General features: G+C 61.0%; 5 protein-coding genes across 5 annotated transcripts; 3 read left to right on the top strand and 2 right to left on the bottom strand.

Annotated features, from left to right (window-relative positions):
• The first annotated feature begins 112 nt into the window (after positions 1-112).
• uba2 (ubiquitin-activating enzyme E1-like protein) lies at positions 113-2,551 on the top strand. Its single transcript, XM_062775053.1, has 8 exons — positions 113-281; positions 322-383; positions 466-691; positions 736-836; positions 883-1,081; positions 1,120-1,623; positions 1,669-2,143; positions 2,189-2,551. The coding sequence occupies exons 1-8, from the start codon at positions 173-175 to the stop codon at positions 2,442-2,444; spliced, it is 1,932 nt and encodes a 643-aa protein (XP_062631037.1). The 5' UTR covers positions 113-172; the 3' UTR covers positions 2,445-2,551.
• Positions 2,552-2,573: 22 nt separating this feature from the next.
• Positions 2,574-3,333, bottom strand: LOC62_06G008515 (uncharacterized protein; the record flags this gene model as incomplete). The annotated part of the gene is made up of 2 exons (XM_062775052.1): positions 2,574-2,850; positions 2,906-3,333. 2 exons carry the CDS (start codon positions 3,331-3,333, stop codon positions 2,574-2,576), a joined length of 705 nt encoding a protein of 234 aa, XP_062631036.1.
• A 166-nt stretch (positions 3,334-3,499) lies between these two features.
• Positions 3,500-4,842, top strand: ATP11 (Protein ATP11, mitochondrial). The gene is made up of 3 exons (XM_062775051.1): positions 3,500-3,744; positions 3,790-4,021; positions 4,061-4,842. The coding sequence occupies exons 1-3, from the start codon at positions 3,527-3,529 to the stop codon at positions 4,760-4,762; spliced, it is 1,152 nt and encodes a 383-aa protein (XP_062631035.1). The 5' UTR covers positions 3,500-3,526; the 3' UTR covers positions 4,763-4,842.
• Positions 4,843-5,124: 282 nt separating this feature from the next.
• LOC62_06G008513 (uncharacterized protein) lies at positions 5,125-10,526 on the top strand. The gene is made up of 12 exons (XM_062775050.1): positions 5,125-5,441; positions 5,497-5,549; positions 5,601-5,615; positions 5,657-5,688; positions 5,743-5,802; positions 5,841-5,941; positions 5,982-8,073; positions 8,127-8,517; positions 8,558-9,706; positions 9,753-9,800; positions 9,838-9,888; positions 10,421-10,526. The coding sequence occupies exons 1-11, from the start codon at positions 5,249-5,251 to the stop codon at positions 9,844-9,846; spliced, it is 4,143 nt and encodes a 1,380-aa protein (XP_062631034.1). The 5' UTR covers positions 5,125-5,248; the 3' UTR covers positions 9,847-9,888; positions 10,421-10,526.
• Positions 10,527-10,562: 36 nt separating this feature from the next.
• On the bottom strand, positions 10,563-14,346 carry DGAT2B_1 (Diacylglycerol O-acyltransferase 2B). The gene is made up of 9 exons (XM_062775049.1): positions 13,852-14,346; positions 13,614-13,718; positions 13,376-13,506; positions 12,577-12,836; positions 12,517-12,530; positions 12,355-12,472; positions 11,609-11,674; positions 11,309-11,413; positions 10,563-11,123 (listed from the first exon to the last, which is right to left on the bottom strand). Exons 1-9 carry the CDS (start codon positions 14,262-14,264, stop codon positions 10,587-10,589), a joined length of 1,749 nt encoding a protein of 582 aa, XP_062631033.1. The 5' UTR covers positions 14,265-14,346; the 3' UTR covers positions 10,563-10,586.
• Between the last annotated feature and the right edge of the window lie 568 nt (positions 14,347-14,914).

Here is a 14,914-nt window from a genome sequence, read left to right as displayed (position 1 = left end):
TTGCTGCTTGCTTGGTGTTGAGCGAAATCCGAGCCGGCCAGCTGCTGCCAGCTGCTGGTGGCCTTTGATGACAAGTCGCGTCAACTCTCTCTTCCTCTCTCTCATCATCACAACTCGCTTCACCTTCAAAAAGCAGACGCTCGACTGGCGTCTCATTCTTCACATCATCAGCATGGGCCGTCTTTCGCACACCCAGGCGCTCCTCGGCCCAGAGGTCTTCGAGCTCGTTCGCACCACACCCATCCTTGTTGTCGGAGCGGGCGGCATCGGCTGTGAGCTGCGTAAGTCGACATGGCATGGGGGCGCGCGCTCCACAGCAAGCTCACACTTCTCCTCTTCTAGTCAAGAACCTCGTTCTCGTCGGCTTCACCAACATTGAGATTGTGAGTGATCTAACCTCATGTCGTTGTTTGCCTTCCTCGCCTCCACCTTCGCGCCTTCCCTCAGCCGCTGACATGACGCCAGATCGACCTCGACACGATCGACCTGTCCAACCTTAATCGCCAGTTCCTCTTCAGGAAGCCAGACATTTCCAAGCCCAAGGCGATCGTTGCTGCTGCTACCGCGCACCACTTCAACCCATCGTCGGGTATCAACATCCACGCGCGCCACGGCAACGTCAAGGAGTCGGCCAACGACATTGAGTGGATCTCCAAGTTTGGACTGGTCTTGAACGCTCTTGACAACGTCGGTGAGTGGATATGGACGAGGACAACGCGTCATGCTAATGAATAGACGCCCGTCGCCATGTCAACAAGCTCTGCCAGGCAGCCGACGTCCCTCTGATCGAGTCTGGCACGGCTGGATACCTCGGCCAGGTGTCCCCGCATGTGCACGTAAGTGCAGTTGTGGCCTTCTAGGTGTTGTTTCTGACGACTGCAGAACAAGACCGAGTGCTTCGACTGCCTGCCCAAGCCCACGCCAAAGTCGTTCCCCGTCTGCACCATCCGCTCCACGCCGAGCGAGCCCATTCACTGCATCGTGTGGAGCAAGAGCTACCTCTTCCCCAAGCTGTTCGGCGAGGACGATGAGGAGAGCGACGAGGCTGAGCTCGACAAGGCAAAGGCCGATGGCGAGAATGGTACGTCTACGAGGCTTGGTTCGCTGCTAACGTGCCAGCTGAGGAGATTGAGGAGCTCAAGAAGGAGGCTGCGGCTTTCCGCGAGGTCCGCACACTCCTTGCAAAGGAGGATGGACCAGAGCGCGTCTTCCGCAAGGTTTTTTACCAGGATATCAACCGCCTGCTGGCAATGGAGGACATGTGGAAGAAGGAGGGGCGTGTGAAGCCTGTTGCCCTCGACTATGACGGCATCCTCCATGGCACGTTCCCCACTCCGCCCACTCGCGCCTCGGCCCAGCCTGCACCTGCCACGGCCAATGGCTCTGCCAATGGAACGACGAGCAAATCGACGCTCAAGGACCAAAAGGAGCTCACCCTCAAGGAGAACCTCGAGCTCTTCATCGACAGCAGTCGGCGCCTGAGCGCGCGTGCCATCGCCCACCCAGACATTGTCCTCGAGTTTGACAAGGACGACGATGACACTCTGGACTTTGTCCTCGCTGTCGCCAACCTCCGTGCCACGGCGTATGGTATCCCTACCAAGACGCGTTTCCAAGTCAAGGGTATGTGGTCAGCATGATGATAGCAAGCAATGCTGACACCCTTAGAAATGGCTGGCAACATTATCCCCGCTATTGCCACGACCAATGCCATCATCGCTGGCCTCATCGTCATGCAGGCCCTGTCACTCCTGAAGCGCGAGGTCTCCACCGCCAAGACCGTCTTCCTCAAGGCGGAGGCTGCGCGACCACTGGGCATGGTGGCACCCGCACCTCCCGACGCCAACTGCGCTGTCTGCCGCGACGTTTACATCCCACTACACGTCGACGCCAAGCAGTTCACCCTCAGTTCCTTTGTCCACGAGGTTCTGCAGTCGTGGCTCCGCCCGGCCCTCTTCCCCGACGACGAGGATGCCGAGTTTGAGGCAAGCGTCCAGGAGGGAGGTCGTATTCTCGCCGACCCAGACTTTGACGACAACCACCACAAGACTTTGGCCGAGCTGGGCATCCAGCGCGGACAGATGCTCTCTGTGACCGACGAGGATGACAAGTTCCGTCGCATCAACTTTTGCATTCTTGAGCAGTAAGTGCTGCGACCACTGTCTACCTCCAGCTAACCTCTATCCAGGCCAGAGAATGCCGAGGCCACGTTCTCCCTACCTGCTGAGGTGCCCGAGATCCCGCTGCGCCCCGTCAAGCCGGCTCCCAAGTCCCCATCTCCAGAGCCTGAGATCATCGAGGCGCCGGTCGACTTTGGCAAGGCTAAGGGTACGAAGCGCCCGGCACCAGAAGACGAGGAGGTGGCGAACGGGGTCAAGAAGCGCAAGGTGGAGAGTGAGGTCGAGATTGTGGTGGCCGACGACGACATCATCCTCGTCGAATAATGTGCTGCGGCATTGCTAGATTGTACAGTACTGCAGCATTACTAGATTTGTACATACACATGGCATTGTCTCTCGCGACACCCAGATGTATCCACCCAGATGTCACATGTGTCGAGACGCTCTGTCTCTCTATCTTCCAGACTCCCACTCGAGGCCGTCGATTCTCTGAGAGACGTCCTGCATGATGCGCATCGTGTCTTGGAGGGATGGCTCGCCTCGTGAACTCGCCACGGCGCCGACGGGCTTGCCGGGTTGAAGCTGGACGAGGTAGGGCTCTGTTGTGTGGTCTGCGCCCTTGTCGTCTGGGCCGAGGACACGGGTCACAGTCAGATGGAGGGTCGAGGTCGTCTGGCCGGGCACGGGAAGGTGGAACAGATGTCCGCTCCTAGTGTACGTGTGCGAGTGTCTACCGCCGTCAGCCCTGCTCCCACGCCACGCCCTCACGCCCGCGGCCGACTCACTTGAACCCTATTCCAGCGACAAACTCCTCGACCTCGGCCCGCGAACTCAGCCCAGCGACCTCGAGGCCGACATACGCCTGCACGCGCATCTCGGCGTGCTCGCGCCCCGACAGCGGCGGGCTGATCCACGCGAGCGAGTAGTCCCAGCTCGGGCCGGCGCTGGACACGGTCCCGCCGACGTCGAGGTCGATGTTGCCCGCCCAGCGGGGCGTGACGGACGCCCGCCGGCGCTGCCTCCGCCTTGCGCGGAGGCGCAGTGTTCTGTTCTGCCCCGGCATGACGGGGTGCGTGGCCAGGTAGATGTCGTCCTGGATGTGGTACTGCTCCACGTGCAGTGCGAGGAGCGAGATGCGCGAGAGCATCAGCTCGCGGTGCTCGGCGGGGAGGAGCGCAAAGAGCGAGGGCAGCAGCTGCGCCTGGGATGCCATGGTGGTTGGTGTAATAGAGTGTTGGTCGTCGTTCGTCTGATCGTCAACAGTTCATTGTGTGGTGGTTGGTGGAGGCCGGAGCCAAAAAGTCGGAATCCGGCTGCGCCGGTTGTCAAGGATGGGATGGCGACGAATGTAATGTTGTCGTTGCTCTCTCTTCCACCAAAACGCCGACTGGTACGGCCCGACTACAATGATCAGATCAGCCCTCCGCCTTCCGGCGCAGTACGCTGCGTCGTCGTCGTCGCGCGTCTCGGCGCGCGCGTTCGCGACCTCGGCCGTCTGGGCCAACGCCAACTCGGACCTCGTCAAGCGGCTCGAGGAGCAGCTGACGCCGCGCGAGGCCGTCGAGCGCAAGCGCAAGGAGATGGAGGCGAAGTACGGCGACAAGCTCACGAAGCGCGTCAAGGAGTGAGTTGGCGCGTTGGCGCACTAGCAAGGTCTAACACCGCCCAGGGAAGGCGTGTCCAACCTCGATGCGCTCAAGGAGCGCGTCGTTGCTCCCAGCGTCCTGGCCAAGATCAAGGCCAAGAAGTACCGCGAGGAAGAGGCCGCCAAGGCTGAGAAGGCCCGTCTGGAAGAGGAGGAGCAGCGCGTGGCAGCGACGGCGGCCAAGGCTGAGGCAAGCGCTGAGAAGCGGGACGCAGCACGCAAGGCACAGGCCGAGGGCGACCGCTCCGGTGTCAAGGTCAGTTGACATACTGCTATGCATAACTGACCCCCGCAGCCATTGTCGTCTATCATCAACCTTCCCCTCATCCTCATGACACCGCACGACGCCGCGGCCATCGGGGAGATCTGGAACACGTACCACCGCACCCACCCGACCCTCGCGTCGTCATTCCTGTCCGCCTCGATGCCACTAGCGACTTACGAGTCGATTGTGTCTCTGGCACGGGAGAACCCATTCTTCGTGCTCCCTCTCCCGCGTGGAAAGGACGGCGGTGAGAGCTCGTTTGAGATGTTCTATGTCCAGTGGCTCTTCCACCCGGCACCAAGTGCGCCCCCAACGACGGACCCCAAGGCCGACGCACCGCTGCCTCCCGTCACAAGCGCAATCTTCACCCCGCTCGAGGAGTTCAAGAAGGCCGGCGAGTGGGCCCAGCCCTTCCTCACCCTCACGTTCTACCCCGACCTCGGGAACACGCACAGCACCGTCCTGCTCCGCGGCGAGATCTCGCCCGTGTCCGCTGCGGGGCCCGCGGGGAGCGCCGAGAACCCGGGCTTCCTCCTTAGCCAGCAGGAGGCGCAGCTGCTCGACCTCGCACTCCAGCGCTTCTACTGCGCCGGGCTCGGCGCGGCGAACGAGGACTCGGTCCAGCGCGACGACCGCCTCAAGCGCGGACAGGCGTTGCGCGACTTCCGCGAGAAGCCGCAGGAGTGGGACTGGCAGGGCCTGATCCAGATGGCGTACGGCGGCCTCGCGTAGCGTCGCCGCCCCTTGCCTAGCGAGCGCGCCTGTCGCGCGCGCGCGATAATCATCATTTGCATGCATGTTTGTGGCAACAGCCGGAATAGAGTTTGTGGGGTGATCCAGGTGCTGGGGAGGCCGATAGCATCACGTGATTGTGCTCAGACCATGTTCTAGCATGTTATGCAGAACTGTGACTCCTCTACGCTTAAATGTGGGGAGCAGAGAAAGATCGGGGAGGACCAATGGAATGTGTGCATGCATGGGTGGACAGTTGCAGCAGTGTCCTTGTAGACAAGTGGACACCCCTGGCCCTGTCCCCCTTGAGTCCCCCTTGAGCAGTGTGACCCAATCCACCCACTTTCACATCCACCCACTCACCCAAACTTGTCCCACCCACCCATCCACCCACCCATATAAGGGGCCAGCAACAACAAACAACCCCCCTCCGCTCTCGGCTTTCCTCTCGTTACTGCGGTCCATGGCTAGGCCCTTTCGCTCGTCATGAGCAGCTCGCGCTTGAAGAAGGGCAAGGCGCCGGCCACGGCGGCATCGTCGTCGTCCAAGCGCACCGCGAAGGGCACCGCGAAGGCTAGCTCGAAGGGCAAAGCCAAGCGCCAGTTCACATACGACCCCACCCAGTCCGAGTCGGACGTCACAGAGGACGACGGCGAGGGCGACGTCGAGTATGAAGTCGGTGAGTCGCGCTGGTCATCGCCTGGCCTGGATGGCTGCTCACACCGGCACCGCAGACGCCATCAAGTACGCGTGGTGGCAAGACGAGCCTAGAGACGACCGAGGATGGGTGAGTGACTGCTGTCCTCCTTGCGCGGGCTTTATCGCTGACTGTCCCCAGCGCTACGGTGTCATGGTACGTCCTTGTGAGCTCACAGCTCAACTAACATGACGCAGTGGAAGGGCTACCTCAAGTCGACATCAGACACGTACGTGCCCCACTCGCCCCTCGCCCCTTTCTGTTGTTACTGACACACACGCAGTGTTGAGCCCCTGACGTCGTTCAACGAGGATGAGGACGGCCGCATCCCATTCATCGATGAGTGAGTTCCTCGTAACGGTCGCATATGCTGACGCTCAGTTTCTGGCAAGCTGTCGCAGACAGGCCCCTCATGAGAGGCACCCACGAGCCGTTGTCCGGTCGGGTTGACGAGATCCTAGAGACGCCCAAGGCTCTGCTCGGTATGTGACGGACCGGGGCGCACAACTGATATGCGTGCAGAGGAGTGGCTCGCTAAATGCCGGCCAAGACGCGACTACGAAGCCTACCGAAGACGTCGAAGAGCCGAAAGAAACGAGGACATGATCACCAAGGGCATGTCAGATTACTACATCAACCACAAATCGCTCTTGAAGTTCCGCAGAAAACAGGCCGCGAAGGCGGCGGGAAAGAAGATTGACAGCAGTGATAGTGACGATGCGCCGAAGCCGCCAAAGAAGAAGGCTCGCGGCGACATGGGACCCCCTGCGCCAGTCAAGCCCAAGAAGCAATCGACTCCGCCAGAAGAGGATCTTCCTTACTCGGGCCCGTTCCCCGTGTCGGCTGAGGCAGGCCCCTCGCCACAGGCCGGCCCGTCTCATAGGAACCTTTCCGAAACGGCGTTGCTCGACTCGCTGTTCGAGGAGCGCTCCTCACAGGACGCTGGATCCCGATCCTCTTCCCAGCCAAAGGCCCCCGTCCCGGCACCACCAGCCCCCAAACGTCGCCTTGTCGTCGATAGCTCGCCAGAACCACCATCACAGGACGAGCATGCTCGTCGAGCAGCAGAGCGTGCTGACAAGGTATCCAAGATGGGCAAAATCAAGAAACAGAAGCCAGAACCCAAGTCTGTGCCTGTTGATCCTCCCACGCCCAAGTCGACCGTGTCCTCGAACGGGCCAATACCGCCCTCCGCCCCTGCGGCGTCGCCCTCCTTTGGTGTCCTGGATCCGGGTATCTTTGGCACTGCGCCATCACCAGCGGTACCTTCACCGGCTATGCCGTCGCCGAGCATGCCATCACCGGCACAATCACCGTACATTCCGCCGGCCGCCGCGGCGCAACAGCGAGACCAGAAGCCGCTGTTCGACTTTGGCAACGCCGAAGGGAGATCGCCTACCGAATCGGAGATTGACATCGACGAGGCCATCACTGTCAAGGCGGAGGAGGGGGCTGCTCCAGAGGAGCCAGCTCCTGCCGCTGAGGAGCCTATGGCCGTGGATGAAGAGGTGGTCCCGGCGCCGAAGGTAGTGGAGCTCCCCGAGGCGGTCTCTACAACAGATGCCCCGGCAGACGCTGAGGAGATGGCCGCACCGGATGCGGTACCCCCATTGCCCGCCAAAGACGCGATCGTCACCCCGCCTCCCGACGAGACCCCCGCGGCGACGTCGCCACAGAAAGATGTTGCTCCAGTCCAAACCCGATCAGCCCCAGCTGTCACTGCCCCCAGCAGCTCGACAGCGACGGTGCCTCCGTCTGCTGGACTTCCGCCAAAGCCGATCGGTGCCCCCGCTGAGGAAACCAAGCCTACCCCAGCGCTCCCTCCGCGCCAACGCGGAAAGTACGTGCAGCCAAAGAGGATACAGATGATGGACACCCCGACTAGCGCCAATCCGCAACTCAAGCGATTGGGAAAGCTGGTCACCAAGACTTCGGGGACAGCATCCGCCGGGCCGTCGTCCGCAGGACCATCATCCGCCACATCTGGACCTTCAGCAGGCATCTCCCCTTCTGGGCCTCCACCCTTCCCTCTCGCAGGGACATTGTCGGGATCAGGCGTCAGATGGAAGAGTACGCCTGCCGCACAGGTGGTAGCGGCCTCTGCTAAACCGCCGTCTTCAAACTATGTCCCAAGGGGTGCGCCTGCGGCTGGTCCCGGACAGCAGGGAGCAAGGTCGCCCGTCAACACTCTAGCTGGAGGCATATCACCTCTCGCTGGGGGACGCTCCCCTCATGACGCACGAGGCGGCGGGGCCTCTCCCTACGACGCTCGTGCAGGCGGCCGCTCTCCTTATGATCAGCAACGCGGGGACGTTCGCCCTCCCACCAACCCGTATAGCAACAGGTCCCCCATCTCGGGCAACTTGTCACCGCTCTATGCAGGCAACACTCTGATGTCAACTGTGTCAGGAGCCGTCGGAAAACAGCGGGTTGACGGTGCCAGTGGCTGGAGCAACGGACAGTCTGCGGCAGCGCCTCCCAATGGCAACCGCTCCCCTCCGTGGGCTCAGGCTCAGCCTTCTTCATCAGGATTTGCTCGACCTACACGACCACCACCGGTGGGGCGCCCTGCGACTGTTGACCCCACACGCGACCCAAGGCGAAGGGCCGCTGCGTAAGTGAACGGATGCTTGCATTTTCCTAGCTACTGGCTGACCTTGTTCTCAGGGGAGCTGGAGCGTCTGCCAACCCGGCACCTTCAACAGCAGGGGCTCCTCCCGCAATGCGACCACCGACAAGTACTGCACCACAGTTACAGCCGCTCGGCGAGCTCAGCGTGGCTCTCGCTGGTCGCACTGGCAAGGAATCGTACGAGCTCAAAGTCTCAAGAGGCTCGACGCAAAACAGCAGCGGCATCTTCTCGCTCTCGCGGTACATTAGCGACGTGAAGACGAGGTCCACTTTCATGACGGAGAACGCCCACGCCTGTCTGGACATGGCGCTTGGGCAGGGCGCTTTCGTCCGAGAATGGGCCCAAGTCCAGGTGGCGCCCGAGAACGCTCGCGCCTGGGAGGCTCGTGTTGCTGTCCTCAAGGATAGCAACAATAAGGGAGCAAAGGTGCTAACTCGAGTCTGTATCTGATGCTGACGCCGAGCAGATCTTGGTTCTGCGAGATGAAGTGCGGCCGGCAGGGCTCCTCAAGGGTCACGACTTGCTGATCTTGGCTCGCGCCGAGGACGCCGCGATTGACTCCATGCTGGGTCCTTTCCAAATCGACCAGCTGGGTGTCGTACTCATCATCGTCGCAATGCCGCTGGTTGGAAAGCCGTTACCGACCCTGCCGAATCCGGTCAACCCCGATTTCGAGGTCATCCCGCAGATGCAGCAGTCGGCAGCGAATGCTACGACCATCCTCCAGAGTTATGGGCTTAACGATACCGTGCTGTCGTCCTTCCGGGGCAAGACTTCTGCGATTCTCCCCAATCTCTCAGGTACCAGGGAGTACGAGACGGTTCAGAAGGCCCTCGTCGAGAATGGCGTCCTGCCACCAACTTCTGACCCGCCTGAGGTCACCATTATCCTCAATGGTCATTGGCCCCGGGTTCTGAGCTCAACAGCCCTGCAGAAGTACGTGCAGTCGAACACGACCAAGTTCTACTGCCTAGGGCCGGACCTCCAGCTCCCAGTCGGCGACTGGCCTCTGCGGGATATCTGGTACAACGGCGGCCTTGTCATGTTCTCTCCCATGATGGTGATGAGCGAGCCCGGCAAGGTCCGAGAAGTGCTGAAGAGGATCCGATCTGTCGAAAACTGGGCGGCGTATATCACGCCGTTAACCGTTCTCTACATCGCAGAGTCTTGGGATAAGAAGCAGCGTTGCCCAGACAAAAGTGCGACCGTCGCAGTATTGTCCGAACTGCTTTTCGCCAACGAGGATCTCGACGGACTCGCAGGCGACCGACCTACCGACAGCGGCGGCTTGGCCGTCTCCATGACTCCACCAGACTTGGAGTGGCGCAGAGCTTGCGCCACATGGATCGACTGGCGTGAACGGGTCAAGCAGTGCACTAGCTTTGATGCCCTGATCGAGCTGTGCAAGTCGGTTGTGGGCGAAGGCGGCCGTTTACTTCGCAGCGGTGGTGCATCCCCGACCAAGACGATTGCACCCCTCGATGCCCTCTCGGTGGACGAAGGAAACATCCGGGACCTCATGGACATGCGATCACGACCGGAAATTGTCCCCTACCGGCGGTTCATGTACATCGGAGGATGGGCTCCGAAGCTTGATGAGAAGCACGTAAACCGGGTAAGTTTGATGTGATGAAGTTTGGACACTGCTGATGATTCGCTAGGTTGAATTCCTGCGGACTGCAGATGAGTTCAACTGGGTGTTCTCCAACGTGAGTGGATTGTTCCTAGCGACTGCTGACGGTGTAGTCCTTGTGAGCAAGGAGGCGCCTGTAAACTACATCTCCACTCAACCCTTGGGTAAGTCCCTTTGTCAATGATGTCGATTGTAAAAGGTGTGAGCCCGTGCGAAACCCGGAGACCCGTCGACGCGTGTGCAGGGCGTCTTTAAATTTCACCGCTGTGCGCGAGTCGAAGCACAGCGGGGTAAAAGGCGGACGTACAAAAGGAGGCCGGGATATAGACCCCTCTTCTGTGAGACCCAGAGAAGAGGTGGCAAAGGCCCTGGCCCACAGCTGCTGGGGATGACCTACTACGGGTCATGCCTGGTCAACTCATGGGTTTCGAGGCCTGCTTCCCCGCCGTGAGCTTCAAGGCGGGGCGGGGAACCCTCGAGGGATATCAGTGCGGCGAATCAGCGCACGCCCAAAGGAGTGGGTGATGTGGCGAGGATTGTTGCGGACAGGGGGTGGCTGGTGGGCTTTTTGCCCGCCACGCCCCCGAACCTGCGAGCGCGTTGGCTGGGTTCCGGGGGAAGCACGGGCCGGGATCGCAAACTGTTGAGAGGTGTCATATCCATTCACCCACTGAGCCGAAGGGACTGACCATGCAGGGTGTGTGTAGAGGCCACAAAGGCACGACGAGGAGCGACGAGCAGCGGAAGACCCGCGGATAGCAGCTGTAGCAAATGTTGCTCAACATGTATAATATACGCCACGCCTGATGCGCTTGACGCAACCCCAATACTATACAATGCATCGTCATGGCACAGCTGTGCCTCATGGCGCGGGCGTCATCCCGCGCGGCGTCGACGCGAGCGTCGATCCGATCGGCAGCCCCTGCCGTCCAACAGCCTGCGGCACCACGGTCGCGGCCCCCTCCTCCTCGTCCTCGCGGCCAGGCGCCGCGCTGGGCGGGCGCGAGCTGCCCGGCGTCGTCCCCGCGCTAGGCGGCGGAGGAATGTCCGTCTTGAGCACGCGCGTGCTCTTCTTCTTGGGGTTGGGCGCGTTCTGGTTCTCGCTCATGTAAAACCTGCGCAACAACATGATCGCCTCCTCGCGATAGTACCCCCCGACGGCGTCGTACGCCTTGTGCGTGTCGAGCAGGTCGGAGGTGCTCACGTCGAGCACGCTCCCGCACCCCCCGAAGCGGTCGTTGCCGCACCCGTACACCACGCGCCCGATGCCGATCTGCCGCAGCGCGCTGGCGCACATGACGCACGGCTCGACGGTCACGTAGAGCGTGATTTCCGACAGCGGGGCAGGGTTGAAGGGCAGCAGGTGGTCGATTGCTTCGAGCTCGGCGTGGAGGGTGGCCTAGTGAGCGAGCGAGCGTCAGCGAGCGAGCGGGCGTGGGGAGAGAAGTAACGACGCCTTCGCGGCGATCATGGGCGCAGGTGTACGACGGCGAAGGTCGCGAACCACGCCCTCGCCCGCCGACGCCCAAACCCCAGCGGGGGGCTCAGGCTCGACTCGGCGCTCCGCGCCTCGCGGCTACTCACATTTCTCCACTCGTTTGTCCGATTCCGCGCACGCGCAATTGCGCGGCCGTGCTTCACGAACACGCAGCCGACGGGCACTTCGTCGTTGTCGAGGGCTTCTTCGGCCTGTGGGCGGGGCGAGCGGCGAGCGCGGAGCGCGAGTCGCGGCCGGGTCGGGTCGGGGGACATACGGTGGCAGGGGCACGGGGTGAGCAGTCGTGTAGTTGAGAGACGAGGAGAATCACGCAGGCGTCAGCTTGTCTCTGGGAGCATTGCCTCGTCGTCCACGCCCGCCTTCGGCGGTCGCGCGACTCGACTCACCATGACCAGCGCCTCGCGCATCCAGCCGAGGTCCACCTCGTCCTGCTCTTCTGGTGGGACGTACACCTGTGCGTCGTGTCAGCTGTGTCAAGATACAAACTCCAGCTACCCACTGCCTTGTTCATCTTGCCGATGAGATATGCGATAACAGGTCGAGTTGTCGTTGTCGTCGTCGTGCGCGCACACACTGACGACAGTCGTCGGAAAAAGTAAGAGGCGTCCTGTGCCTGAGTGGAGGCCAAGGGCCCGTCTCATCCACCACGTGGCCGCCATGACCCCTCGACTCACCCCGAACCAAACAACCCCTTCAGCGCCGCCGACGACAACGCCGTCGCCGAGCAGCAGCTTAGCAGCCCCCACCCCCACACTAAAGTACACACTCCGAATGCATCTAGTTCATGAACAAACAGGGACCACATAAATCTAATAGTAGGACACGACACAACGACGACAACGACCAATGTTCTTTCTATTCCACAAGGGTGAGCTCGCGGGTGCGGTGCTTTGCGTAGATGTCCTTATACTTCTCCCAAATGCTGCAGTGGTGTTAGCGCGGGTAGGACAGTCGAGACCAAGTCACCCACCGGACAAGTTCATCAATGTATTGCTGGTGGACTTTCTGCACCATTTCGGGTGATGGGTCGTCACACTGCTCTACGTCAACGGGCCGGCCGATGACGGAGACGATGGGGTGGCGGTATGGCTGAGGTGTCAGCAGGTGGTACTACGCGTGGATGGCCACCTACCATGAGACCGTAGTTGTAGTTGAAGATACCACGGCCGTGGAACAGAGGGAGCGTGAAGCCGAAGACTCGCTGGAACTGCTTCTGGAGCTTGAACACAGTCGAGCCCTTCTCGTTGGCACTGCAATGTTAGTTGGGTCTCTTACCACGGACTTCGCAACTAACAGTTGTTCGTAAATCTGAGAAACAGTCAGCACTGGTCTTATCCACACCCACCCCACTCACGTCATTTTCGCCGAAGGAGAACACAGGGACCAGGTTGGCACCCTCGCGGATAGCCACCTTGATGAAACCGAACCGTCTCTTGAGGGTCAGGTCGTGGGTGCCGGGGTGGGCGGAGAGCGACTCTGCGGCGCCGCCCACGACAATCGCAATTGCACTGCCGGCGCCCTTGGACAGAATGTTGTGGCATGAACGGCGCGACACCGAGCTGATGCCCTGGAACATGAGGATCTCGCGATAGACGGGGATGCTGAAGTTGCTCTCTGCGGGCTGGTTAGCCCAACCGGCCGCCGAAGGTCGGCCGTGGCGGCGGCGCACGTACCAAGTGTCAGGAGGTTGGGGCGGATGCCCGGGTAGTTGTCCGAGAAGCCTGTGGCCTCCGTTCCAAACGTTGCAATGGCACCCCTGCATGGTCAGCACGCATATCCAGCTGATACATCGTCTCGCCACACGCACATGCCGATGATGCCGTGAGGGTGGTAGCCAAAGACATAGCGCTTGTCTGCGGGGAGGTCTGCTTCCTGTGGTGATGTCAGCTGAAGTCGCTGTGCCCACCAACCGGCAAGTACTCACCTTGACGATGCTGCAAGAACACCAACGGTTAGCTACTGTCGCACTAAATCCATAGCCGCGGCTGGCCCCACAGCCAAGCACGACACAATGTCGCGGGTCGGATGCGGCACGCTGTATCCGCACAAGGACCACCGCCGTATCTCGATTGCGCAACTCACCTGCAAGGGTAGTATTCTGTGCAGTGTCAGATACGCCATCTGGCAAGCGGCGGCCAAGACTCGATACTCACGGGCAAAGAACTTCCACAGGGAAAGACGGCGTGCCCATTCCTTTGGACGGCCGCCGTGTATGTGTGCCTTGTCGATGTAGAGCGCCCAGATGGTGTATGGAACGAGGACTGGCCATGTGCACGGGAATGACCTGTGACATATGTTAGCTGACGTGCGGATACGTACGCGGTCGCGAGGGTTGTGGAGGGCTAGGCCCAGTGTGCCACATGATAAGCGCGGCTGGGTCGTCGCACTCACAATGCAAAGAGGTAGAGGATGAGCGTGATGGGGAGAAGCAACGCAAAGGTTGCTACGGCCGCGGTCTGCAGGCGACGGTGGGGAGGAATGTGCAATGGTGCAAACCTATGGGTGTTGTCAGTTGTTGTGCGTTGTGCCTTCCTTCTGCCTGCCTTCGATGCCGGGTAACCCGACGATTGTACGCCGTGTTATGCACGGCCCTGGTCGGCGGCGTCTACAATGGCAGCGGGCAACTCACTTGATCTGAACTGGGCGCGGGATCGAGATCTCGCTGAGGGGTGGGAGTTTGAGCGCATCCAGGATCGGACTCTTGAGCCTGCTCGACTTTGGCTTGGACTTGTGCTTTGTCTTCGTGTGGTGACCAGCGACGGCGGCGGCGACGGCGCTGTTGTTGGTGGAGGTCTCCTTGTTCCTTGGGCTGTCCTGAGCCTTGCCTGGTGTCGCGTCAATGGTCGCGTCGGCCACGGCGGTGGAGAGACGGAGACGGAGTCCGCCCGCCTCGTTATCCGGGCAGGGTGCGAGCTCTGTGATGATGTGGGAAGGGCTTTCGATCGGGCTGTCAATGTGGTGGTGGTCGTGGTCTGCGTGTTCTGCTGATGATGAGAGTGAGCTGGTGGAGCTCGGGGGTGACGAGGTCATGCTCGACGCCATTGGGAGGTGAGGGGAGAGCAAGGGGGTGTTGAGAACGAGTGTGGGAAGTTGGAGATAGGGGGGCGAGTTGTATTGCTGCAAATGTTGGAAGGAGAGGTGAGAGCAGCAGTAGCAGCAGCAGTGAGCGTGCAGTTGTAGATGGCCGGCCGAGGTGCAGCGGGCCGTCGGAAAGGCCAGAGTGGGGGGGGGGGGGTACAGTGTCGTCGGTGCGCCGTGGGCAGTGTGGGAGAACGAGTTACTTATCCTTAAGGGTTCACTTTAAGGGTGGCATTTACACTGGCGTTATCAGCCTGCGACGAGCAGCTGACTGCAGCTACACACATCGGGGAGCATCAACCTCGGTCGGTCAAGAGGCAGCAGCAGCACAGCAGGCAGGCCAACAGCAAACTCCCCGCGCCGGACGCCGCACATGACATACACGCGATCAAACATTGCCAGGTCATTGTTGGTCTGCAGCATGCCTCGGTACCGCAAACCGAGCACCATTCCGTGTGCGTGCGTGCATCGCAGCGGAGTAGTCGTAACGGAGCACAACACTGCGGCGGCGGCAGCGGATGGATCGTGAGAACAAGACGCAGCGACATGCGGCTCAGGCACGCAGCCGGCGCAGGAGAGTCAAGGCTCGGCGCCTCGGCAGTCTATCAGCTGAG

This window comes from Vanrija pseudolonga, chromosome 6 (genome assembly GCF_020906515.1).
Source record: "Vanrija pseudolonga chromosome 6, complete sequence".
Taxonomy (NCBI): domain Eukaryota; kingdom Fungi; phylum Basidiomycota; class Tremellomycetes; order Trichosporonales; family Trichosporonaceae; genus Vanrija; species Vanrija pseudolonga.
The sequence above is the reverse complement of the archived record's forward strand: the minus strand, read 5'-3'. Positions and strand labels throughout refer to the sequence as shown.

What these genes read in the sequence shown, in the direction of transcription:
- uba2 (XM_062775053.1), top strand. Translation starts at nt 173, where the DNA reads ATGGGCCGTCTTTCGCACACCCAGGCGCTCCTCGGCCCAGAGGTCTTC. An exon ending in AGGTGTCCCCGCATGTGCAC is followed by an intron (nt 837 to 882) that starts GTAAGTGCAGTT and finishes TGACGACTGCAG; the next exon opens with AACAAGACCGAGTGCTTCGA. An exon ending in GACGCGTTTCCAAGTCAAGG is followed by an intron (nt 1,624 to 1,668) that starts GTATGTGGTCAG and finishes TGACACCCTTAG; the next exon opens with AAATGGCTGGCAACATTATC.
- ATP11 (XM_062775051.1), top strand. Translation starts at nt 3,527, where the DNA reads ATGATCAGATCAGCCCTCCGCCTTCCGGCGCAGTACGCTGCGTCGTCG. An exon ending in CTCACGAAGCGCGTCAAGGA is followed by an intron (nt 3,745 to 3,789) that starts GTGAGTTGGCGC and finishes AACACCGCCCAG; the next exon opens with GGAAGGCGTGTCCAACCTCG. An exon ending in GCGACCGCTCCGGTGTCAAG is followed by an intron (nt 4,022 to 4,060) that starts GTCAGTTGACAT and finishes TGACCCCCGCAG; the next exon opens with CCATTGTCGTCTATCATCAA.
- LOC62_06G008513 (XM_062775050.1), top strand. Translation starts at nt 5,249, where the DNA reads ATGAGCAGCTCGCGCTTGAAGAAGGGCAAGGCGCCGGCCACGGCGGCA. An exon ending in CGACGTCGAGTATGAAGTCG is followed by an intron (nt 5,442 to 5,496) that starts GTGAGTCGCGCT and finishes CCGGCACCGCAG; the next exon opens with ACGCCATCAAGTACGCGTGG. An exon ending in GCAACAATAAGGGAGCAAAG is followed by an intron (nt 8,518 to 8,557) that starts GTGCTAACTCGA and finishes GACGCCGAGCAG; the next exon opens with ATCTTGGTTCTGCGAGATGA.
- DGAT2B_1 (XM_062775049.1), bottom strand. Translation starts at nt 14,264, where the DNA reads ATGGCGTCGAGCATGACCTCGTCACCCCCGAGCTCCACCAGCTCACTC. An exon ending in CCTGTGGAAGTTCTTTGCCC is followed by an intron (nt 12,837 to 13,375) that starts GTGAGTATCGAG and finishes ACCAGCCCGCAG; the next exon opens with AGAGCAACTTCAGCATCCCC. An exon ending in GGACAAACGAGTGGAGAAAT is followed by an intron (nt 11,124 to 11,308) that starts GTGAGTAGCCGC and finishes CTCGCTCACTAG; the next exon opens with GCCACCCTCCACGCCGAGCT.